Source organism: Symphalangus syndactylus, chromosome 9, assembly GCF_028878055.3.
Source record: "Symphalangus syndactylus isolate Jambi chromosome 9, NHGRI_mSymSyn1-v2.1_pri, whole genome shotgun sequence".
NCBI classification, from domain to species: Eukaryota; Metazoa; Chordata; class Mammalia; order Primates; family Hylobatidae; genus Symphalangus; species Symphalangus syndactylus.
The window spans coordinates 62,422,212-62,447,624 of record NC_072431.2 but is presented as its reverse complement, the minus strand read 5'-3'; the positions used below and the strand labels follow the sequence as shown (position 1 = coordinate 62,447,624).

Sequence of the window (25,413 nt, the reverse complement as noted above, 5' to 3'; positions counted from 1 at the left end):
TTCAAGCGATTCTCCTGCCTCAGCCTCCCAAACAGCAGGGACTATAGGCATGTGCCACCATGCCTGGCTAATTTTTTTGTATTTTTAGTAGAGACGGGGTTTCACCATGTTGGCCAGGCTGGTCTCGAACTCCTGACCTCAGGTGATCCACCTGCCTCGGCCTCCCAAAGTGCTGGGATTACAGGCATGAGCCACCACGCCTGGCCCAATAAGTCTTAATATGTTACTCTGTAGTATTTTATTGTACTTTTTTCCCCAAAAGATAGAAATTAAAGTACTAAGTTCAGTTGGTAACTGTTTTTTTTTTTTTGGAGACAGAGTCTCCCTCTGTCGCTCAGGCTGGAGTTCAGTGGCATGATCTCAGCTCACTGCAACCTCCGCCTCCCGGGTTCAAGTGATTCAGGTGAGCGCCACCACACCTGGCTAATTTTTGTATTTTTAGTAGAGATGAGGTTTCACCATATTGGCCAGGCTGGTCTTGAACTCCTGACCTCGTGATCTGCCCACCTCAGCCTCCCAGTGTGTTGGGATTACAAGCGTGAGCCACTGTGCCCGGCCCAATAACTCTTATTTATGCAATAAATAAATATGTCAGTTTTAAGCTGAGTCAGGTTTGCACCCACCTTGGTCAAGGGAGGGATCTTACACTTTGAGACCCAGAGACTTTGAATGCTGTGGGAATGGCTGTCACCAGCGTGTGGCTTGATCAGGGCTTTCTTCTCCTTGCAGTTGTGGCCCCATCAAAGTGAAAACTGAACCCACAGAAGATTCTGGTACGTACTAGCTGTTTTAGAATCAATGGTAAAATTAAGGAAGACTTTTCCTTAGTGTAGAAGGTTATAGTCTGACTCAATTATTGTTTTGTTTTGATAAGAAAGAGGCAGTCACTGCTAATGTATTCCAACTGTGACACCATTTGTTAATGTTATCACATTAAGACCCAGAAAGGTAATTTGCTCAGTAAGTGGTAGGCAGAGTTCTTTGCCAGTTACACATGTTTGTAGATAAAATGTATTGGTTTTTTTTCCAGTTATACAGACATATAATGTAAGAGGTCAGCTGTTTTGTAGTGCTTTTTACAAAAATCAATAGAACGCCCCCTTTGTCTCCTCCTTCCCTCTACACTACTGTTTTCCACTCTCTAAGGAGACCATTTTCAATTCTCAAATAAAATTGCTACTTAATTCCTTATTTGTTTATTTATTTTTTGAGATGGAGTCTTGCTTTGTCACCCAGACTGAAGTGCAGTGGTGGGACCTCGGCTCACTGCAACCTCTGCCTCTGGGTTCAAGCATTCTCCCACCTCAGCCTCCTGAGTAGCTGGGATTACAGGCATGTGCCATCATGCCCAGCTGATTTTTATATTTTTAGTAGAGACAGGGTTTCGCCAGGTTGGCCAGGCCAGTCTTGAATCCTGACCTCAAGTGATCCGCCCACCTCAGCCTCCCAAAGTCCTAGGATTACAGGCATGAGCCACCGTGCCTGGCCCCCTGTTTATAATTCTGTTCTGTCCTAGAACCATGGCACCCAGATGTTCTCAGCATATTTATTTATTTCATTGTTTCCCCAGTGTTATCCTGTGTCCTAGTGCCACTGTCAAGCCTCCCGCTGCTCGGCCCCGTGCCCCTTATTCACACGGGACACTCCTTAGTGGGCTGTCACCACCCTGCCTGCTCCCTCATCTCCCTCTGTCTGCCCAGGCCCTCGGCAGCTTCCCCTGCCCTTCGTCAGCCTTCTCATTCTGCCATGTTTCCTGGGCAGCCACCTGCCCCGATTGACCCCCATCTAAGGGCATCGCGAATGAGTTGTTGGGGAGGAGGGTAGGGCCACGTTAACGTGTGTGTGCGTGCATGTGAATGAGAGCTTTTATGTATGTATTTTGGGAGAGCTGCAAGAAAGTGTTGAATTATCCTTTTTTGGAAAAGGTATTTGAGTCTTTTACACTGTTTGCTGGTTTTACCGAAGGTTTTTCTTTTTTCTTTATTTTCACTCCATAGGAAATCTCAAATTTTTGTGTGGTTTTCAGTAGATTGTGCCAAAAAAAATCATCATTCTGCAAATTTTCCCCCATAATTCATATATTCATCTCCTGAATATTTAGTTTGCTTCTAAAAAGAAACATGCTGAATTGAGAAACCCCATGTGTTTAATTGAATTCTTTCAGCTGTCTTTATGTACACATCAGCATCATTATATGTTTTTTTTTCTCTTTTACACTTTGCATCTTTGTATTCCTAATTTATTCTGCAAATAAGATTTACATTTATAGCCAGGGTTTAGTCAGGAGACAGAAGCCATATCAGTTATTGGAAGAGAGAAAATTTAATATAAAGATTGTTGGCTGGGTGCAGCGGCTCACACCTGTAATCCCAGCACTTTGGGAGGCTGAGGCGAGTGGATCACCTGAGGTCAGGAGTTGGAGACCGGCCTGGCCAACATGGTGAAACCCAGTCTCTACTAAAAATACAAAAAAAAATTAGCTGGGCGTGGTGGTGGGTGCCTGTAATCCCAGCTACTCAAGAGGCTGAGGGAGGAGAATCGTTTGAACTCTGGAGGTGGAGGTTGCACTGAGTCAAGATCGTGCCATTGCATTCCAGCCTGGGCAACAAGAGTGAAACTCCATCTCAAAAAAAAAAAAACATTGTTAACTAGTTATAAAGTTGTTAACTTTGTAACCTAAAGGAGAATACTAAGGTTTTCTTTAAGGAATAATTCTAGGCAGTGGCTGCCACCCTATCAGCTTTCCATCTGACTTCTGAGGTGGGGTAGTGTTTGGCTGGTGCTGGTGGCTGAGGGGCATGGTGAAGTTGCTTCTGGTAGTGTTGGAGACATTGCCAACTGGGCGCAGCTGTTGTGATGGGAGGGCCTGCTTTGGCCAGGCTGAACGAGGGTACCAAGGAGTGACCTTTTTGGGATGAAAATGCAGACAAGAAGCCAAAAGGAAGGCCCAGATCTCTTCCCCTCCTCTAGCCTGTCTCTCTGTAGTGTATCCTTGTGGCAGAGACTCACACGGAGCCAGCTGCTGTGCAGAGCTCAAACTTCAGCAGAAACCCAGAGGATGGGTTTGCAACTGAGAGACATCAGTTTTGTGGGTGGCCCAGGCTGTTCTCTTTGGCTGCTCAGCATATATACACACCCTTCCCTGCACATTTGACCTTCTGTACAAAACAAGACAACTGTTCCATCTAAAGAGATGCAACTTTACTTCCTACAAAGAAATCCATTTTTACCCTCTCCTTAAAATGGGGAGACACAGTGTTCCAGCAGTCACACCCATCGCTGGGAGACTGACTTAAAATCCAGTCGCGAGCTATATTACCTGCTCTTTAAATGCAGTCCAAACCTATTTGAGTAATCTCTAGTCTAATGGACAAACGGAAAGGAAACCTCCAGCCAAACTATTGTGAAATACTACCGCACAGAAGAGAATAGTTAGTATATGCAAGCACATATCTTCACACAAACACATTTGTAACAGACAAGGAAGAGAATAGGCATAGTTGCCACAGTCTACATTTCTGCAGCTTACCAGACTTTTTTTTGGATTTACCTTTTTATTTTTATTTATTTATATTTTTTGAGACAAGATCTCACTCTGTCGTCCAGACTTGAGTGTAGTCGTGCGATCTCGGCTCACCACAACCTCCATGTCTCGGATTCAAGCGATTCTCCCACCTCAGCCTCCCGAGCAGCTGGGATTACAGGCGTGTGCCACCCAGCCGATTTTTGTATTATTCATTTATTTATTTTAGTAGAGACGGGGTTTAACCATGTTGACCAAGCTGATCTTGAACTCCTGACCTCAGGTAATCATCCGCCTCAGCCTCCCAAAGTGCTGGGATTACAGGCATTAGCCTCTGCACCCAGCCAGTATGTGTAAGGTTCTTTAGCAAATTGGAGTGACCCAAATTTTTATTCCTGAAGGGTCTGAATCTCCAGTGGATCTGCCTTTTTTGTTAGCTGTAATGCTGTGATTTTCTTTCCTTCTTTTTTTTTTTTTTTTGTTGAGACGGAGTCTTGCTGTGTCGCCCAGGCTGGAGTGTAGTGGTGCCATCTCCACTCACTGCAACCTCCACCTCTTGAGTTCAGGTGATCTTTGTACCTCAGCCTCTCGGGTAGCTGAGACTACAGGTGCGTGCCACCACTCCCGGCTAATTTTTGTATTTTTAGTAGAGATGAGGTTTCACCATGTTGGCCAGGCTGGTCTCGAACTCCTGACCTCAGGTGATTTGCCCGCCTGGACCTCCCAAAGTGCTGGGATTACAGGCATGAGCCACTGCGCCCATCTGTTAGCTGTAATTTTCTATTAACTTTTACTGATGGACATGAAAGTGCTAAGTTAGCCCAGAGAGTTGCAAAGGTCTCAGATGCAGTGTTCTCTGCCACCACTGTGTAGCAGCAAAACACTTTCCCCTTGGTGATTGAAGGCACTGGAGTAACTCCTTTGTTTGCTTGTTGCTTCAGGGATGCATACCCTTTGTATATCAATTTAACTCTCTTTGAGCTCTTTCTCTAGAGTTGAAAATACTGTTTACAAAGTTGCCCAAGTCAGAGCTCACGATTTCGTTCGTCTTAGGGTTGGTATGACTGTGGGTGAATATCTCAGCCTGAAATGTGTATGTGTACCCATGCATTGTTCATTTCTTTTTCTTTTTTTTTTTTGAGAGGGAGTCTCGCTGTGTCACCCAGGCTGGAGTGCAGTGGCACAATCTCGGCCCTTCCCAAAGTCAACTTTTTAATAACATAGATTGCTTTTGCCTATTTTGACCTTCATATGAGAGGAATTACACAATGTGTAGTCTTTTGTATCTGGCCACAAAGGTCTGCTTCAAATCATCTGTCCTAATTGTGGGCAAAGCTTTATGCAGAAAGGTGTGCTTTGTACCCTTATACAAATCTCTGTAATAAAAGGGATGTATTAGGTGAAAAAAAAACAATGTATCTCATTATTGAAATTGTTAACCATTATGCTATCTCTTCTTTGGAATACTGAGTTTTTTTGTTTGTTTGTTTTTTTTTTTTTTTTTTTTTTGAGACGGAGTCTCGCTCTGTCACCCAGGCTGGAGTGCAGTGTTGCGATCTCGGCTTGCTGCAAGCTCCGCCTCCCGGGCTCACGCCATTCTCCTGCCTCAGCCTCTGGAGTACCTGGGACTACAGGCGCCCGCCACCAGGCCCGGATAATTTTTTTTGTATTTTTAGTAGAGATGGGGTTTCACCGTGTTAGCCAGGATGGTCTCGATCTCCTGACCTTGTGATCCGCCCGCCTCAGCCTTCCAAAGTGCTGGGATTACAGGCGTGAGCCACCGCGCCCGGCCTGGAATACTGAGTTATTAAAACTGATGTTTATAAGTGTGTTTCAATGGTTTATAAAAGTATTTTTAATATTAAGTGAAAAGGGAGTGTGGTAAAATTTTCTTTGATTCTAAAGATAAGAATTTGCTGGAGAAAAGAGCAGCACATAATTGCAGAATATTAATAAATGGTTAAAACTTTGCATTGGCTGGGATCATAGCTGATTTTTACCTTCTGCTACCTAGCAAACTTTTTTCAAAGACTTAAAGTCTTTACTTAAAATAAATACGCATTGCTGTATTTATAGGGAGGGCAGAGAGGATTTCCCTACACAATCTAGCTGAAAGTTCTGACATGCAATCATATCATTGCATTTGCTTTTCTAGGCATTTCCCTGGAAATGGCAGCTGTGACAGTAAAGGAAGAATCAGAAGATCCTGATTATTATCAATATAACATTCAAGGTAATTCGAGTTAATGCAATTTTTCTTTCTAAAAATTATTCGTGGCTAAAATTAAAATTTGCTCATCAATTGCTTTAATTTCTTAAATAGTATTTTATTGATCAGTTCTTGATCGATATATATACTTGTAATTCAGTCCCAGGGATAAAACATTTTAAAAATGGGCCGGGCGCGGTGGCTCACGCTTGTAATCCCAGCACTTTGGGAGGCCAAGGCGGGCGGATCACGAGGTCAGGAGATCGAGACCACGGTGAAACCCCGTCTCTACTAAAAATACAAAAAATTAGCCGGGCGTGGTGGCGGGCACCTGTAGTCCCAGCTACTCGGAGTGGCTGAGGCAGGAGAATGGCGTGAACCCGGGAGGCGGAGCTTGCAGTGAGCCGAGATTGCGCCACTGCACTCCAGCCTGGGCGACAGAGCGAGACTCCGTCTCAAAAAAAAAAAAAAAAAAATTTTTAAAATGGAGCTGTAAGATCAACTCAGACAATCCAGAGGAGATATGTAAAATAGCCATTTGTGTGTTTTTTGTTTTTTTGTTTTTTTGTTTTTTTTGAGACGGAGTCTCGCTCTTTCGCCCAGGCCAGACTGCAGTGGCACTATCTCGGCTCACTGCAAGCTCTGCCTCCTGGGTTCACGCCATTCTCCTGCCTCAGCCTTCTGAGTAGCTGGGACTACAGGCGCCCGCCACCGCACCCGGCTAATTTTTTGTATTTTTAGTAGAGACGGGGTTTCACCATGTTAGCCAGGATGGTTCGATCTTCTGACCTCGTGATCCGCCCGCCTCGGCCTCCCAAAGTGCTGGGATTACAAGCGTGAGCCACCGTGCCCGGCCACCATTTGTGTTCTTAGAAGGATGAGCAAAAGTTGTGGCACAGTACAGAATTCAATCCCGGGTTCTAGTGTTGCAAAATAAAATAAAATAAACCTGTTAGGCTTAATTTTTTCTCACTGCATAATTATAGTATATTAAACAGTTAAAGTAAAAAATCTGGTTAGCTTTGCCATGTACATATCTAATACACCATCTTCATTGCATCCAAGATAATGAAATATCTATAACCCCAAAAGTTTCCTGTGTCCCCTTGTCATTCATTGCCCTGCCCAGTATTCAGGCAACACGGATCTGTTTTCTGTTTTAGGTTAGTTTGCATTTTCTATAAAGTCTTATGAATGAAATAATAAAATGTGGACTATTTTCATGGGCTGGGGAGCAGTGTGGCTTCTTTCATTTCAAATGATTGTTTTGAAATTCATCCACAGCGTTGCATGTATCAGTAGTAGATTCCATTTGATTGTTGATTTGTATTCTATTGTATGCCTGAGTCAAAATTTGTTCATCTCTTTGTCTGTTGATAGCCATTTGGGTTCTTCCAGTTTGGGGCCATTACAAATAGAAGTACTATGAACATTTATTTACAGGCTTTTGTGTGGACATAGGCCTTAATTTCTCTTTTTTTTTTTTTTTTTTTGAGACAGAGTCTCACTCTGTTGCCCAGGCTGGAGTGCAGTGGCGCGATCTTGGCTCACTGCAACCTCCACCTCCCGGGTTGAAGTGATTCTTCTGCCTCAGCCTCCCGAATAGCTGGGATTGCAGGTGTGTGCCAACACACCCGGCTAAGTTTTCTGTTTTTTAGTAGACATGGGGTTTCACCATCTTGGCCAGGCTGGTCTCGAGCTCCTGACCTCAGGTGATCCACCCACCTCGGCCTCCCAAAGTACCAGGATTACAGGGGCTAACACGCTTTTTTAAAATGAAATATTTAAAACCTAAAAGCATAGTATCAGTCTGCCCAGGTTTAGTGAACCATAGTATTCGTCTCTTCTCTCCTCCCTCCAAGAAACGTGTAACTATTTCATTGAAGCCCTTCTTTGGGCTCTCCCAAATCCCCACTTCTCTTTCTATTCTTAAGTTAAACATGGTCTTGAAAACTGAGAACTGTCCTTCCTGATGGTAATGTGCTTTACTACGTAAATATTCTCCCAGGAGTGTGTGTGTGTGTGTGTGTCATGTCCACGCGTATTGTTTTATATATGCCACTTCCTGAGTGAAGCTTACACAGTGGTACACAGTATATGTTTTTTTTTTTTGGAGACAGAGTCTCGCTGTGTTGCCCAGGCTGGAGTGCAGTGGCACGATCTTGGCTCACTGCAAGCTCCGCCTCCCGGGTTCACACCATTCTCCTGCCTCAGCCCCCCGAGTAGCTGGGACTACAGGCGCCTGCCACCACGCCCAGCTAATTTTTTGTATTTTTAGTAGAGACGGGGTTTCACCGTGGTCTCGATCTCCTGACCTCGTGATCCGCCCACCTCGGCCTCCCAAAGTGCTGGGATTACAAGCGCGAGCCACTGCGCCCGGCCTACACGGTATATGTTGTTGAGTATAGTCTGTCACTCAATTTAAGTTTTCAAGATTTATCTTTTTTTTTTTTTTTTTGCGTGGGGGTGGGATGGATTTTTGCTCTGTCACCCAAGCTGGAGTGCAGTGGTGCGATCTTGGCTCACTGCAACCTCCGCTTGCCAGATTCAAGCAATTCTCTGCCTCAGCTGGGATTTATCTGTTTTGTCACAAGTAGATTTAATCATGTCATCATGGTAGTTACACTGTGTGATTATAAGACAGTTCATTTTTTCGTTCTTCTACATAAAGACATTGATGTTTTCTTCTGAAACCTTTTGTATTCCAAAATAGGCTTGGATATATTTCTCTGTGCACCTCAGTGCTCCTATAAAATAGTGGCATTCAAATGTGAGTGTTGGGAATGTGTTGGTTTTCTCAATGAGTGGTAGGCACCTCAAGCATTTGAGAGGTGGAGGTTAAGTATGTTTTAGGGTGAATAAAATCAAGTACCATTTTTAGGGTGAATAAAATTCAAATATGGGACATTAAAATAATTTGAAAGTATAGTGATACATGAAGGTATGCTGAGTAAATACCAACTTAAAAAAATATAGTTTAGCAATATTGGAAGCCAAAAACAGTAGTAGCAGGGGTAGAATAAGACTATGTCATATTTCAAGGAATTGGTCACTAAGTTGATATAACAACCATTAGTTTGTATGTGCCTAACAACATATCTTCAAAGTAAAAGTAAAAATTATTTACAAATTATAAGTCTCTGTAGATATGTGCAGTCATGTGGGAGATTTTAACCAACGATATACGTCTAGCTGATGAATACTCTTTTAACATTTATATGTTAAATAGAATATTTTCACTACAGTTAATATATGTAAGCTAACTATAGAAAACTGTGTACCCAAGAAATAAGTTTATTTACAAAGCATGAATCATTTATAAAAATTGACTGTATACTTGTTCACAGTTAGTCTTAATAAATTCTCTGAACATACCGAAATTAAATTATTAATAGAAAACATATACAGTGAGAGTCCTAGGAAACATTCTTGTAATTGACTTAATGAGGGCCTCATTAAAAATATTTCGACCAGAATATTGAGAATGCCACATAGTTAAACTTGTGAAGAGCAACTAAAGCAGTACTTAGAGGTCAATTAGTAGCCTTCACTAAGGTTGCATTTTTAAATCCTGTAAATAGCACTTCTTCCTTTTCATGAGCTCTGTATATTTTACTCAGAGTCAGAAGACTAGGAAGCAGTGGATCTAGCATTTGAATTTAGGAGTCTACATTCAAAGACTTGCTCTTCTTTGAGATTCCAAATAGAAACTATTTCTTTATTTCTCATGCAATTGATTTTTTTCTCTGATGTGTCCTTTGCCTGTAATGTGTAGTGTGGTGCATCTTTGTGAAATTTCTTAGCCTTTAGAGAATGAAGCCTTTCAAACGACTTAGGATGTTTTCCCAATTCTCTTCAGAGATAGTTAACTGAATTGTGGTCATATTAATGCCAAAATGTGTTTTATATTAAATAGCCATTGAAAACACAATGTTTTGTTTTCTATTTTAAAACTATTATTACTTTAATCATTAAAAAATTTGATGATAACATGTAAATATGTTGTCAAAATATAGCAGTTTGTGAAGTTGAATTTAACTCAGAGTACTTTCTGTGTTTTGGAAAGAACCTTATTAGAAAAAGTGCCCGTGGTGCTGGAATAAAGGGAGAATGAATTAATAGCTGTTAGTTTGTATCATTTCTATTTCAGTAGAGATTCAAGGAGATGGTTTACGTTGCTTTAGAGATTCTAAGGAAGGTATATAACATTTGGTTCTGCATTTGTCTTCAGTATGACAAAAGAGTAAGCAAATATTTGCCAAAGAAGAAACAAATACACCTGTGAGATAAACCTGCATTTGTAATCTGTATGAAGTAAAAGTTACAGTTTACTGTTATGAACATTGTACTGTTTTTAAAAACCCACATCATCCATTTTAGACATACCATTCCCATTCAATCCATATGTCCAGTCATCTTCAAAATTTCTTTTGACTGTTTACATATGAATTCACCTGATTACATTTTTCCATTCAAGACCATAAATTGACATTGCTCATCTTGTCAGTCTTTTTTTTTAATTTTTTTCTTTTTTATTTATAAAAAGGCCATTCCATGTATCTCACCCAAATTTGTTGACTAAAGTCACCCCACATTTTTTTTGGGGGGGGATTACTTTTGAAGTATTATCTTTGTATCCCAAAGCAGGCCCTTCTGAAACTGATGATGTTGATGAAAAACAGCCCCTATCGAAGCCTTTGCAAGGTATAATCTTTTCACTTCCATTCTCCCACATAATGCTCATGTTTAATGTTTCCTATATTGCACAGACTGTGTTTTAATATTTGTAAGTATGGTATTACTTTTCTAAATGGAAAAGGAAAAAAAAATGTATTGGCCTTTTTTTAACATATAAATGAACTTCACAAGCAACAATTTTTCAAAATCAATTTTCCCTTTTGTGAATCTAGTAATGAATCTCGAAATGGGTACATGACACACTTTCCTATTGAAGGTAAAGTACACATTTATACCTTATCTCAGAACAGTCAGAAGCCAGGTTACTGTTGTATTGGTTAGTGATGCAAATATTGATAGGTTGATACTTAGTATTTAGAAGAATTCTGAAATAGCACTTGTTAATCTGTAAGTTTCTAATTTATTGCTTTTTGGCAATTTTTTACAGTGTTCTCAAACTTGATACTCATAGGCTATTAGTAATGGCATTTACTTCTATCTATTCTGGCTTTGAGTGCATAAGATGTATTTTCTTTAGGCTTAGCATATAATGTAAATGTAATTGTTTATTTCAGATTTTAAAAGACATACAGAATTATTGCTTACACGAACAATCATCTTAACTGTTATTCTTTGCTGAAATTTTACTTTTTACCTACTGGCCTCATCATTTCACTCTCATTCCTTTGACCTCACATCTCTTTTTTCTTTGACTTTTACAGTCAAATAACTTATGCTCCATAAATTCAAATATTAAGATTAAAAAAAGAGAAAGGAAGTGTGTAGAGAAAGCATATTTTAAAAATGAATTAAAGAGTGACTCATAGGTATAGGTTTGTAGATTTACCTAGAGTTTTGAGTTCAGGTGAGTTTTCACAATATAAAGTAAGTGGAAAAGAATCCCCAGATAATTGTGACATGCTAAAGCTAGATACTGAGAACCAAAAAGATGTAACCTCAGTATGGGACTTTTAATTCAAGGGTATTAGCCACCAAATGACAGTTTTTCAGACTGTAAGCATTGCTCTTTAAAAACCAAGATAAAATACATTTATAATATATCTTACTTTTAGTATAGCTTCTGAATTTAGTTCTCAATAGATAAGACAAAATAGATGAACATCTGCTTCCTTTCCCCTCAAGCGATGTGTTCTTACTGATAGGTAATATGGTTTTTTTGGTACTTAAAGGCAGTGTTTTTCAGTCTTTTCCATGTTAGTAGCTCAGATCTTTAAGGACAGAGGATACAAATTAGGGGGCAGCTTGTGTTCTTAATCCTAAGTGGCTCTCTGATGTCTTAGATTCTTCCTTTCCTTTTTGTGAGTAAAACTTCTGCTCTAGTAGGATGAGCCTGTTCACCTTGTGACTGCCTAACTGATCATTGCTTTATGTTCCAGTTTTTAGAAGCAGGCAGATTATATTACCTGACTTAAAATGCTTTTGAGACTAAAGGTAGTATCTTAAATTTTAACTTACGAGTTTCCTTTAAGTACAACTTTGATGAAATTATGGGGATTGAGTTTCCATGGCTTTCACCATAGTGAAAATGGAAAGCAGGAACCATTCCACAGCAAACCCGGAACTTATTTATAGAGAGTTAATTAAGTGTCTGATCACAGCAAGCATTTACTCTGAACTATTTGTGTATGTGTGTCATTGACTGATGAGCATGGTACTTGAAGCATAATTCTGCTTCCTCAGATTCCAATATCTAGTAATTTTATCATGTAGTTATAGTAACTAATAATAAATCCCCAAACCTACTTAGGTCTACTCTGTATTTGTGTTTTCAGATAATTTTTTTAGCTTCCAAATAGAAGCGTTGTATTCTTTTCTGAATTAGAAAACATTGCTCGACTTAATTGCTAAAGAGTTAGACAATCATTTTGCATATGTGTATTATGTCTTACATTGTTTGCATTGTTACCTAGATTCTCTTTCATCTTTCAATGTCAGTTTTTATTGGTTTATTATATGTTGTTTATTTTCTTTTTAGGAAGCCATCACTCTTCAGAGGGCAATGAAGGCACAGAAATGGAAGTACCAGCAGAAGGTTAGGAGAAAAAGAGATTGCATATTTTCCACTATTTGTTGTATGTTTATTCTGTTTTATAGATTCTGTTATCCTTAAAACACCTCATTTGGAAATAAAAGGTGATTCCTTTGGTATGCCTTCCTAGCCAACAGGTTATTATTATTTTTTTAAGTTCTAAGATGTAATATGCTTCTTTGACCATACTGATTAATAAAGCCTATGGGAATGAAACTAAGTGGTAAGTAAAGCTCTTACATGATGCAAAATGCTACTTTTTTTTTTTGTCCTGGTTTTCTTGTGCCATATTAAAGATCTTTTAAGGAAGAATAGCTTCAGTGTTTGAGAATTAAAATTACTAGCTCCATTCATATTTTACTTTCAAATGTACTTTTTAATACTTCTAGTCTCTTCGTAGGGTAGGAATATAGCCTACATAAAATTTATACAGGAGAGAGTTTCTCCCTTTATTTTATACTCACAACTACTCCATAAATGACTTTGTCAGTTTATCAGCTCTACAGCTTTGGTTTTAGAATTGAACGCCTGACTGAGGTACAGTTCTTTTTGTTTAGCATCCTGAATTCAACTTATCATATAGGGTGGCTTCTTATTTCCAAGGGGTTTAAACGGTTCCACACAAATTTTTATAGATTTCTCTCAAGGAAAATGACTGGTAAGGTAACTGAATCTTGTTTTAGAATTATTTCTCTCATAAATTAGTCATGTTATCCCTTATTTTTCTCAAATGAAAAGAGGAGTCTATTGTGTAACTGCTTATATTCTATTGTATTTACATTTTTATTTTAATTAAAAAGAACTTTTGTTTGATCTTTTACCTTCTTTGAGGGAAAGGCAATCTTAAAAGTCCCCCAGTATAGGCTGGTTTCTCCAAATTCAATTATAGAATTAGGGTTTTTCCCTGAAATACATTTCTCTCAAAAATACTGATATGCTCATTGTAAACCGTTGGTTACATTTCCCTGTCAGCCCTTTTTATAGAAGACTGTGTGGGTGAATGTTGTATGCTTTACTGTGTGGAGGTGGGTATCTTCTCTGTGACAGAGTTTTCAGCTTTGAGTAGGCGGGATTTAGGACAACAAGACCTAGGTAGTAGATCACGTGCAGTACAAGGGCTCATCGGGCAGTACTGATGACTGACCGCCTTGCAGCCCCGTCGGCAGGTACTGCACCTTGAAGACTGCGTTTTTAGGACATTTTTACTGTCATATTCCAGTGTTAACAAAGTTGAATCGAATCTGGGTTCTGGCCTTTATTCCTTTACTAACAAGTAAACATAATCTTTGGCAAATCAATTAATCTCTCAACCTTTGCACAATGAAAGAGAACTAATGAAAATACCCTCTAAGCTTCTAGCACTAACATTCTGATGTACATTTGTCTTGTGTAGGAACAAATATGAATGAACTTTGTAATTTTTGAAATATGTTGCATACAAAGCCAGAGGATATAGTCCTGTGTGCACTTGTGACACTCAGTCTTTTGATAGGAAACTCTCCATTGCAAAGCCTGGGTTGTGGTTTTATTGAACAGTAGAAACCACTCCTCACATTTCTGAAAGGAGGGAAGAAATTCTAACCAAAGTAGAAAGCATTTGTTTCTATCCGAGCATCTTCTAGCTGTGGCAGGAAATTCATTGTGACTTTGTCATATCCTCATTCCTCCAAGACTATGGGATTTTTTTGAGTCAATTTCTGCAGGTAACATGTTATTATCTAAATTTTTCCAGAGTTTTTCTAATTTTTGTTTTCTTTTATCCCTATTTATAATGAAAAGGGTCAAATTTTAATTTCATTAATATGAAATGAATGAAAATGCCAGTGGATTTTTATAGTAGGCTGCTTTTGGAGTATCAAATCAGTAAAATGTTGGAACATATGGAAACATGCTTAATAATGAATGTCATTTTAGAATTTTATTTTTTTCAAGATTCTACTCAACATGTCCCTTCAGAAACAAGTGAGGACCCTGAAGTTGAGGTGACTATTGAAGGTTAGTTATCTAAAAGCCTTGATTCCAAAGTTTACTTCTGGTCATAAAACTATTTGTCACATTCACATTGCTAAATATGCATTTCATTCATTTTTAAAGGAGACTTGTGGGACGAATACATGCGTTTGTGTGGCCAAAGCAGCCCACTCCCCACTGCTTTGGGAGTTTTAGATGACAGAATGAGACCGTGAGAATTAGCATTGGCCCACGGGTGGCCCAAGCTATCCTTGCTATCAGTGGGAGTTGAAAAGAGAAAAAGAAAATTATGACCAGACTTGATACACACAAAAACAGATTCTATAATCTATTGGGTTGTGATAGAAGAAAACTTACTTGGAGCTGGAATCCCTAATTTCTAATTAAGTAAAGTGGAGGAGAAAGTGTTGATAGTTTAGTGAGTAATTTTTAAAGCAAGTCCCTGCCCCCTGCAACAACCCACAAATACTACTTAGAGGCTGACATACAATTTATCTTTCAAAACTGTTTTGAAGCAATAGCTACAAATAAATTCTACAATACTCTCTATAGCTAAGATTGCTTCAAACCTGGTTTTTTTTTTCTCCAAAGATAAGCATGAACTCAGCTGAGCCAGTTTATCCTGAATTATTTGAAAATTCAGCTAATAGAATTATTAACTATCACTTCATACTAATAATTATTAAATGAGCATTGCGTTTTTCCTTTTAAATTAGTGTCTCACAGCTGGGCATGGTGGCTCACACCTGTAATCCCAGCATTTTGGGAGGCCAAGGTAGGCAGATCACCTGAGGTCGGGAGTTCAAGACCAGCCTGACCAACACAGTGAAACCCCCATCTCTACTAAAAATACAGAATTAGCTGGGTGTGGTGGTGCATGCCTGTAATCCCAGCTACTTGGGAGGCTGAGGCAGGAGAATCGCTTGAACACTAGAGGCAGAGGTTGTAGTGTGCTGAGTTCACACCATTGCACTACAGCCTGGGTGACAGAGTGAAACTCCATCTCAAAAAAAAATTAAAATTAATGTGTCACAATACTTGCGTAAGTTTCTTCCCCTGAAAGTACTTCTTTCTTGTGGTAAAATGTGAAAATGGTACAGTAAATTGTACAGTGGAAAGTTTTCTTCACCCTCACTCTGCTCCCAAGTCCCAGTACTGAGGGATATATGTCAGCTTATTGTGTCTACTTTGAGAAATAATTGCAGAACATATCTTGATGCAAAAATATACAGATGCTTTCAGCATATGTTGCAATGCAAATTTTAAAATATCACATATTCCATAGGCCTCCCCCTCCCATAACTGCACATCTTGGTACTTTATTAGTTTTTTTCTAGCTGCTGCGTAACCTTTCTTGGTTTGCTGTCTGTCTCTCTTTCTCTCTTAATAACCTGTCGCCTACTGATGTCACTTGGTTATTTCTAGTGTTTGACTACTCCAGACTACTCAATGTGTCTGTCTTCATTGCTTCTAAAATATAAGTCAATTAGTAGCTTCCACTTAATACAACAAATCTTTTCATGCTGCATGTGTTAACTTAATATACAGATTTCTTTTTTCATTAATATAATTTTTCTAATCTAAAACATTTTGAATTGTTTATTGTCTAGCATTAAATGGTTGAAATTTAATTCGTTTTTAGTTAGAAACCTCATTAACAGGAAAAAAATTTAAGAACATACAAATATAACTACTCAGCTGTGCCCTTTCTATGGAGATATTAATAGGATGTTATTAAAATTATAAAAATGAAGTTTTTAGGTAGGACTAATAACCATTTTGATTTGTCAAATCTTAAAGCAGATAGAAGCTGTTTTTTTTTTTTTTTTTTGAGACGGAGTCTGGCTGTGTCACCCAGGCTGGAGTGCAGTGGCGCGATCTCGGCTCACTGCAAGCTCTGCCTCCCTGGTTCACGCCATTCTCCTGTAGAGGCTGTATTAAAATGGTTTAGAATGTAAATACTTGCTTTTGTAGTATAAGACCTTTAAAGAGAGGTTACGAAAATCCAGAAATAAATGGCTCATGAACCTGAAGCTTATGTCAGCCTTTTGAAGTTTAACTGTTTTGGATGGAGTAATAAATCTCATTTCTTTTCTTTTCATTTATTTGGTTATTTATTTATTTATTTATTTATTTATTTTTGAGATGGAGTTTCACTCTTGTTGCCCAGGCTGGAGTGCAGTGGCGCAATCTCGGCTCACCGCAACCTCCGCCTCGCAGGTTCAAGCGATTCTCCTGCCTCAGCCTCCTGAGTAGCTGGGATTACAGGCATGCGCCGCCACACTCGGCTAATTTTGTATTTTTAATAGAGACGGGGTTTCTCCATCTTGGTCAGGCTGGTCTCGAACTCCTGACCTCAGGTGATCCGCCCACCTCGGCTTCCCAAAGTGCTGGGATTACAGGCATGAGCCACCGCACCCGGCCATTCATTTCTTTTAAACTAAGACATTGTGCCATAAGCCTGATTTAATGTTCACATTTGTGATTAGCAGAATTTTGCTAGTAGACCTCTTTCTTTTCAGAAGACCAGTGAAATACCAGGTCTGAGTAAAGTAATCCTTTTAAAAGGTAGCATTTTCCACATCATATGTGCACATACACACACACATTTTATGTATGTATATATAAAAAAAGTGTATATTATATAGAAATTACATGAACCATTAAATTCCTGATTTTTTTAGGAAGATAAAAAGCTCTCAATATTAATAAGGAAGGTCAAGTGAGAACTTATATGCACACCTCTGGTTAATAGTGTGTATCGTATATTCTTTCTGGAAAGATTACTTCCAAATGGTAGGAGCTATTTAGATACCCGTAGTTAGGAAATAAAATTTTGGTATATCTTCATAACAGAAAAATGTATAGCCATTGAAATCCTGATAATGTTTTCCAATAATCTGAAAAAAGATCTCTAATATAAAATGTTACAGTGGAAAAAAAAAAATCCTGCCTTGAGAACAAGGCAACTTGAAAAGCAAAAGTGTATCTAGAGAATAATCTTAGTTTTGTTTTGGAAAATACTCGTGCTTGGTAGGAAGATGGACAAAAATAAACTGAGATATTCCTGCTTGCTTGGAGATGACTTAAATTTTCTCCTTTTATATCTTTTCACATTTCCCAAATCATTGATAGATAGAAAAAAAAAAAAGCAGAACTTTGTTATCAAACAAGTCTGTCCGATTTTTCACAGTGTTTTAACCTCGATATCTTCACTTGCAATTATGTGGAGTTCTGAAGTGGCTAATTTGACACTGACGCGGAAGTGTTTGTGGATACAGGGTCATTACTTACCCACTGCTGGTGCGCTCTGAGCTGTGCGCTTCCATTTGTGGCGTTTTATTTGTACTTGGAGTCAGTGGTAAACATTTAAAACATACGTGACTTAGGTTTGGGAAATCGGCCTTGGACTAATAGGACCGCTTGCCTCAGTTTTCGTAAAACTGGGTTAAGGTGAATTGCTGTCAGGTATGTTATCTCTGATGTGTGCAGAGAAAACCTTATCCGACTTGTTTCAGGTCTAGCTGTCATGGGAGTGCTAAGAACGGTGTAAAGGAGGTTTCTTTCTTGCGCAGTTCTCTCTTAGGGTCTAGCTTCCCAAACCTGAGTCACTTACCTTACCTGTGTTCCTTCTGCTGTGGCCTAACTCTCTGTTCATTACTTAACCTGATTTTTTTCCCTTAAATTGATTTTAAGTAAATTCATTTTGTGATGAATTTTATGTCTTCCTAAGTCAAACTCTTTGGCTTTTTTTATTTCTCATATTTTGAAAGGTATATGTAAATAATTTCAAATATAATTGACTCACGTGACCACACATGGCACACTTACTGCAGCTGGTACCGTAGGTTTTTTAGGATCTCTGTAATTGAGGAGGGTAGCGTTGGAAAACTTTTGCGTTTTTTATTTTTATAGCTGCCAATCAGACACTTAATACACAATTATACATGTAAAAAAAGGAGTCTCAGAGGAATTATGTACTAAGATTTGAATAATACGTTTTTAGAGTTTCAATATTTTAGTAGGGTTTATGATGGGCAGTTGGATTACCTACCATCCCTTTTTTGTGGAATTTATGTTTAAGATAGTGCCAGATACTTGACTGCAGCATATAATTAGGGACTATACTATTCATATGTTCATTTAATCCCTCCGCAAATACTGAGCACATTGTATGTACCAGGTGCTAAGAGTTTTTTTTTTGAGATGGAGTTTCGCTCTGTCGCCCAGGCTGGAGTGCAGTGGCACAATCTCAGCTCACTGCTTCCTCTGCCTCCCAGGTTTAAGCAATTCTCTGCCTCATCCTTCCTCTGAATAGCTGGGATTATAGGCGCCCGCCACCATGCCCGGCTAATTTTTTTTGCATTTTTAGTAGAGACGGGGTTTCACCATCTTGGCCAGGGTGATCTTGAACTCCTGACCTCGTGATCCGCCCACCTCACCCTCCCAAAGAACTGGGATTACATGCATGAGCCACCGTGCCCGGCCTCTTTTTTTTTTTTTTTTTTTTTTTTAAGACGGAGTCTTGCTCTGTTGCCCAGGCTGGAGTACAGTGACCTGATCTCGGCTCTCTGCACGCTCCGCCTCCTGGGTTCAAGTGATTCTCCTGCCTCAGCCTCCGGAGTAGCTGGAACTACAGGCACATGCCACCATGTCCAGCTAATATTTTACTTTTAGTACAGACAGGGGTTTCACCATGTTGGCCAGGCTGGTCTTGAACTCCTTACCTCAGGTGATCCGCCCGCCTCGGCCTCCCAAAGTGTTAGGATTACAAGTGTGAACCACCTCGCCTGGCCACAGTGCTAAGAATTTAGTAGTGAATAATTTAGTAGCAAATCCTCAGGAGTGTTTTGAAAATAAGAGTGACACTTTTTGTCCTTCACTTCTAGGAAAAGTGGCGACTATGTTGAGAAAAGGGGGGAAAAACAAAACAAAGAAAAGACGTAGAGCAGTCAATAGTTTTTTGACAGAAAACTAGCTTGGGAGCCTCTTGGAACTACCTCGGGCACAGAGAAGGGTGCTTTAGAGCAGGTTGGTGGCAGGGGAGATTAGAAGTGGTTGATTCTGGGGAGATTTTGAAGACAAAGCCACCAGGCTTTGCTGTTTATGGTTTAATTCTTGTATTTTCTTAAATGTCTCTGCAGCACTTTTAAAATTGACATAATTGCTTAGGTTAGCACTTGAACACTTTGTTTTAAATTTTTTTTATTGCTGTCAAATAGTCATTTAGTGAATACTCAATTGTTTATGTAAAGAGTTTTAGAGGAGCTATAAGTGGTATCCGTGGGTGAAAGAATGCATCCATTTATTTGAAATGTATAGGGTAATTAATGGCTCCAGTTTTGAAATAGACGTAGTACCTGGTTTTGATTGTTCTTTTAACTTTGAATAGATGTCAGATTGTATGATAACACATTACCAGTCTGATTATGTTGAAGCTAAGAGTATGAGAAGATATGGTAACATAGTCTATTTATTGATTCACTGGCCAGAATGCAGTGATGAACAGCTTTAGCTCTGAAGCCTGTATTATCTGTGGGCATATTCGTTAATATGTTGCAAAAAGGAAATTGGTGTTTTCTAAACACAAATTTTGAGTTAGGGATGGTGTTGCCAACTTGAAGGTACTGGCGGAGTGCTTTTGTTAGTGTGGGTAGCGTAACTATTGTAAATTCATGAACAGCACCTTTTGCATATTAAAGTATCTTAAAATGGGCCAGGTGTGGTGGTGTAATCCCAGCACTTTGAAAGACCGAGGTGGGTGGATCACCTGAGGTCAGGAGTTCAAGACCAGCCTGACCAACATGGTGAAATTCCATCTGTACTAAAAATATAAAAATTAGCCGGGCGTGGTGGTGGGCGCCTGTAATCCCAGCTACTCCGGAGGCTGAGGCAGGAGAATTGCTTGAACCCAGGAAGTGGAGGTTACAGTGAGCCAAGATCGTGCCATTGCACTCCCAGCCTGGGTGACAGAGCGAGACTCCATCTCAAAAAATAAAATAAAATATCGTAAAATGTATTTTAAAAGCTTTACATTTTGATTATGGAAACAGAGTTCGGGCTTGAATTTGAAGCATGCTGAAACATGTGTCTTGTTAAACAAAAATGGTTGTTTATGCTTTGGAAACAGCAGAATAATTGGAAAAGCAATGCCCAGTATCTGAGGGCAGGCCCTAGAGCTTTAGTTGATGTTTTATGCTTCAGAGTAAAAAGTAATTTTGATCCTTTGTGGAAAGGATTTTAGGTCAAGAAACCCATTTTTTCTTACTTTGTCAAAACCAATTAATTGCAACAAAGAGTTCATTGCAGAAAAAATTGAGGATGTGGTGAAGTTTATAGCTGTTCTGACGCCTGAATGCCATGTTCCATATGACTTAAAACACCCAAAGATTAGTTAATAAGTTTATGAAACAGGGTTTTTAAAATAGAATAAATGGTGTGATATTTTATCAATAATTATGTCCAGCTGGGTGCGGTGGCTCACACCTATAATCCCAGCATTTTAGGAGGCCAAGGCAGGAGGATTGCTTGAGGCCAGGAGTTCAAGACCAGCCTGGGCAACATAGGGAGACCCCCATCTCTATAAAAGTAAAAAAAAAAAAAAAAAAAAAAAAAATTAGCTGGGCGTGGTGGTGCAGGCCTGTAGTCCCAGCCATTTGGGAGGGTGAAGTGGGAGGATCACCTGAGCCTGGGAAATCGAGGCTGCAGTGAGTGGTGCTCCAGCCTGGGTGAAAGAGGGAGACCCTGTCTTGAAAAATAACTACATTCATCTCTGCATTTGTTCACATTTAACAGATTGAACTTTATAATTTGTCAGTGAAGAGGAAAATGTGATATCCCTGATATTTTCAATATTTTACAGTCTTTGTTGTATTAAAAAAGCACTCCAGTAGATTTGCCTTTCTCTCTCTCTCTTTTTTTTTTTTTTTTTGGTTTATGATCGATTGAGTTACCTTCATAAAATATATTTATGCTATTAAATCTTTTGTGTTCTGAAATGTTTGCGTGACTGAAAAAGTGAAGTCTTTTCAGTAAGGAAAACCTGTCTTCCCCTCCCCTGGGCCTCAGCTGTGAAGTTTGGATTTGGACTGAGATTCATGGGATGGAGCTCCACAGGTGTCCATTCCATTCCATCTACAGCTGTGTTTCCCTTCTCATGTCATTCTACTCTAGCAGCTTTCAGTTTATGTCATTCAGTGAACAGTCAGTTTAAATGATGATCTATAAGGATACTTAGGAGACCTTAACCTATAGTGGAAATACTTTTATTTTAGAAGTTACTGCTTAATGTTTGTAAAAAAAAAAAATTATAGCAATATTAAGCATTTATAATGCTTTGACAGTATTCATAGGTGAAATAAGTGTATTTTGTTTTAACCTTTGGAAGCCAGCATAAAAATACTCTTAAGGTTTCTAAAATCTATTTGGGAGTTGGAAAATCGGGTTTTTTAAAAAGCATATTTTCAGAATTGAGGTCCAAACTCACACATTCTGTTTTCCAGATTGTTTCTACTTAGGTTGGAACCTTAATCTATTTATAGAGTGTCTTGACCATTTTTAATCCTTACAGTAATACAAACCCAGGTGCCAGTCAAGTTTTATTTCACAGAGAGATTGTCATTTTAAAATTGTTTTCTGTCCTGGTCCCGGGGCTCATGCCTATAATCTCCACACTTTGGGAGGCTGAGGCAGAAGGATCACTTGAGGCCAGGAGTTTCAGACCAGCCTGGGCAACATAATGAGACCCTCTCCCTACAAAAAATTAAAAGAAAAATAGCCAGGTGTGGTAGTCCCAGCTATTTGGGAGGCTGAGGCAGGAGAATCATTTGAGGCCGGGAGCTCGAGGTTGCAGTGAGCTATAATCATGCCACTGCCCTCCATCCTGGGCGATAGAATGAGACCCTGCCGATAGATAGATAGATAGATAGATAGATAGATAGATAGATAGATAGATAGATAGATAGAATGAGACCCTGCGGATAGTTTTCTATCACAAATTTTTTCCTAGATTTGAACATGTTTTTCTAAAGTAGCATTCAACACATCAGCATTTTATAGCGTCATTAGTTGTTATTATGATTATGTTTTTCTGAAACAGTATCCTTTTTTTCTTTTTTTTTTTTTGGAGACGGAGTCTTGCTCTGTCGCCCAGGCTGGAGTGCAGTGGCACAATCTCGGCTCACTGCAAGCTCTGCCTCCCGGGTTCACGCCATTCTCCTGCCTCAGCCTCCCGAGTGGCTGGGACTACAGGCGCCTGCCACCACACCCGGCTAATTTTTTTTGCATTTTTTTTTAGTAGAGACAGGGTTTCACCGTGTTAGCTAGGATGGTCTCGATCTCCTGACCTCGTGATCCGCCCGCCTCGGCCTCCCAAAGTGCTGGGATTACAGGCTTGAGCCACCGCGCCCAGCCAACAGTATCCTTTACAAAAGCACTTTTGTCTTTCTAAGCACATATATAGGTCCTAAAATGAATTTGTCTGATGTTGGTGACCTCAGAACCATTTTCTCCAGTTGATTAGCACGGCCAGCTGGTCAATAATTTCAGGTCACTGTTGGCCTTAGAGGAAAAGCCCAGAGGCAGCAAGCAAGGGCGCTGGTGTCCAGTCGCCTTCTAGAAGCATTTTCACCTTCCCTTAAGATTTCCCTTGATTAACACAGAAGTGTCTATAGAAGCGATCCAGTGCTGCCCCGGGCAACAATTGTATATTAGGCCAAATTTGCATTTCTTACCTTTATGAGAAGCACCCTGGTAGGCTAGTGAAGTTACACACACAGTCTGATCTCTGCTGGGCTCTCCAGAGATACAACATAGTCCAATCAAATAACATCCTCTGAGCCCGTTTCTTTAGCTGTAAATAAGAATAACAATTATACCCATCTAAAAAGATAGCATCTTGTACTCGAGTGATCTTTTTTCCTATGATACTGTCTTTAACACAATAATTATTTTCTTCACCATACCACATTTGTTTTTAAATGAGAATTTCTTAAAATGATGTTTTCAGTATTTTATAGGTGTTTGAGCAGCAATATTAATAGCATTTTACCTGACACTTTGAGGGACTAGAAGATGACAGTGGCAGCTGATTTGACCCAGATGTCTCTAATCCTAACATGAGGTGTACTGAAGGGTCACAGCAGAGTGAGTTGCTGGTGTATCCACAAGGAAATGAGCCCGGAACTCTCACAACAGCGTGTGTGCTGTGCGCTGTGCTTGAATAGCTGACTGCTCTTTTATACACAGCCTCTGTGCTGACTGAATCAACAGTATCTGTTTCATAATAATGCAGCCCTATTTCTTTAAGCCCATACATTTTGCACTTGTTGAAAGTATTTGAACAGGCCAGGCACGGTGCCTCACACCTGTAACCCCAGCACTCTGGGAGGCCGAAATGGGTGGATCACTTGAGGCTAGGAGTTTGAGACCAGCCTGGCCAACGTGGTGAAACCCCATCTCTACCAAAAAAATACAAAAATTAGCCGGGCGCGGTGGCGGGTGCCTGTAATCCCAGCTACTCTGGAGGCTGAGGCATGAGAATCACTTGAGCCCAGGAGGTGGAGGTTGCAGTGAGCCAAGATCGCACCACTAAACTCCAGCCTGGGCAGCAGAACAATTGTCTGTCTCAAAAAAAGAAAAAAACTATTTACCCAATTTCCCTTGCTTATGCATGCTTAAATTTTGTATAAGCTTAAATATCTTTTTCCATCTAAGCTTTATTTTATCCCCTTTTACTTATAACTTTAGGTGGCTGTCTTCATTAAAAGTTTTTTCTTGAAAGTCTTAAAACAATATAGTTCTTGGCAATTTGAAAGTTATTTGAGAAGGGGAAATTTATAATGACAATTCAAATGAAGCAAACTAAAAAATAATGAAGAACGACAGAGGAAAAAGCAGTATTCACTTGAACACATCCCAAACAAATAAAATTTCAAATGTAACTAGGAAAAAGCCTGCTAAAGCTCACAATACAGAAATAATTATTGATACTCAAAATAGCTTTAAAGCCCTGCTCACCTTTTGAATGTTGGGAATTGACCAGGAAGTGACTGTAATTCTAAGACGGTTCTTCCAGTAATGACCATTTTCTTTTTCAAGATGATGATTATTCTCCACCGTCTAAGAGACCAAAGGCCAATGAGCTACCACAGCCACCAGTCCCGGAACCTGCCAACGCTGGGAAGCGGAAAGTGAGGGAGTTCAACTTCGGTAAGTTCTCAGCGAACTACGTGACCTTTTCCTTCATCTTCTGGATTCTCAGCGTGACTGATAAATGTTGCAACATGCTCTGCAGGGGGGATATGCTTTAGCATCTATTACTGCATCATAATCTCATCTTTGGAAAGCCAGGAGCATTTTGAACATTACATTACAGACATTGTTTAAACATAGTTTGGATTTACCAAAGCATAGGACATTGTCTTATCTGATGTTAATTAGTCAGCTCAAGATTAGTGCTAAAGACTTAGTAACTAGTTATTTCTCTTAGCTTTAAAACCTTTATTTCAGAACTGTTTCACCTCTTGGTTTTCTTTTTTTTGCTCCATGTTACTGCGGCTGCTAATCTGTGAGCTCTCAATGGATGATGTATCCTAGCAAGGGACTGAATGAGATATTAGCGGCAAATTATGTTGATGATTCATATTTTGAATAAATGGGACATTAAGCTTGTATACATCTTGAAAATAGTACTTTAATATTCTATTGTGTCATAGTCACAATGATTGGATATGAATTGAATTTTTGTACTTTTTAAATACGTTTTTGTTCTTTATTTTTAATTTTTATTATTATTTTTTTGAGACAGAGTCTTGCTGTGTCACCCAGGTTGGAGTGCAGTGGCACGATCTCGGCTCACGGCAACCTCTGCCTCCTGGGTTCAAGTGATTCTCCTGCCTCAGCCTCCTGAGTAGCTGGGATTACAGGCACCCACCACCATGCCCAGCTAATTGTTGTATTTTTAGTAGAGATGGGATTTCACCA

At 39.5% G+C, this 25,413-nt stretch overlaps 1 protein-coding gene across 7 annotated transcripts in view; it reads left to right on the top strand.

Annotated features, from left to right (window-relative positions):
• GTF2I (general transcription factor IIi) overlaps nucleotides 1-25,413 on the top strand; it is a 114,425-nt gene that overhangs the window by 55,834 nt on the left and 33,178 nt on the right. For 2 of the 7 annotated variants that reach the window (XM_055292777.2, XM_055292783.2), the window contains exons 8-13: nucleotides 730-773; nucleotides 5,679-5,756; nucleotides 10,377-10,436; nucleotides 12,406-12,462; nucleotides 14,392-14,454; nucleotides 24,529-24,639. In XM_055292777.2, the coding sequence (XP_055148752.1) occupies nucleotides 730-773; nucleotides 5,679-5,756; nucleotides 10,377-10,436; nucleotides 12,406-12,462; nucleotides 14,392-14,454; nucleotides 24,529-24,639 (413 nt within the window). The remainder of the gene's footprint in view (nucleotides 1-729; nucleotides 774-5,678; nucleotides 5,757-10,376; nucleotides 10,437-12,405; nucleotides 12,463-14,391; nucleotides 14,455-24,528; nucleotides 24,640-25,413) is intronic. The other 5 variants (XM_055292778.2, XM_055292779.2, XM_055292780.2 and 2 more) reach the window with 5 other exon arrangements.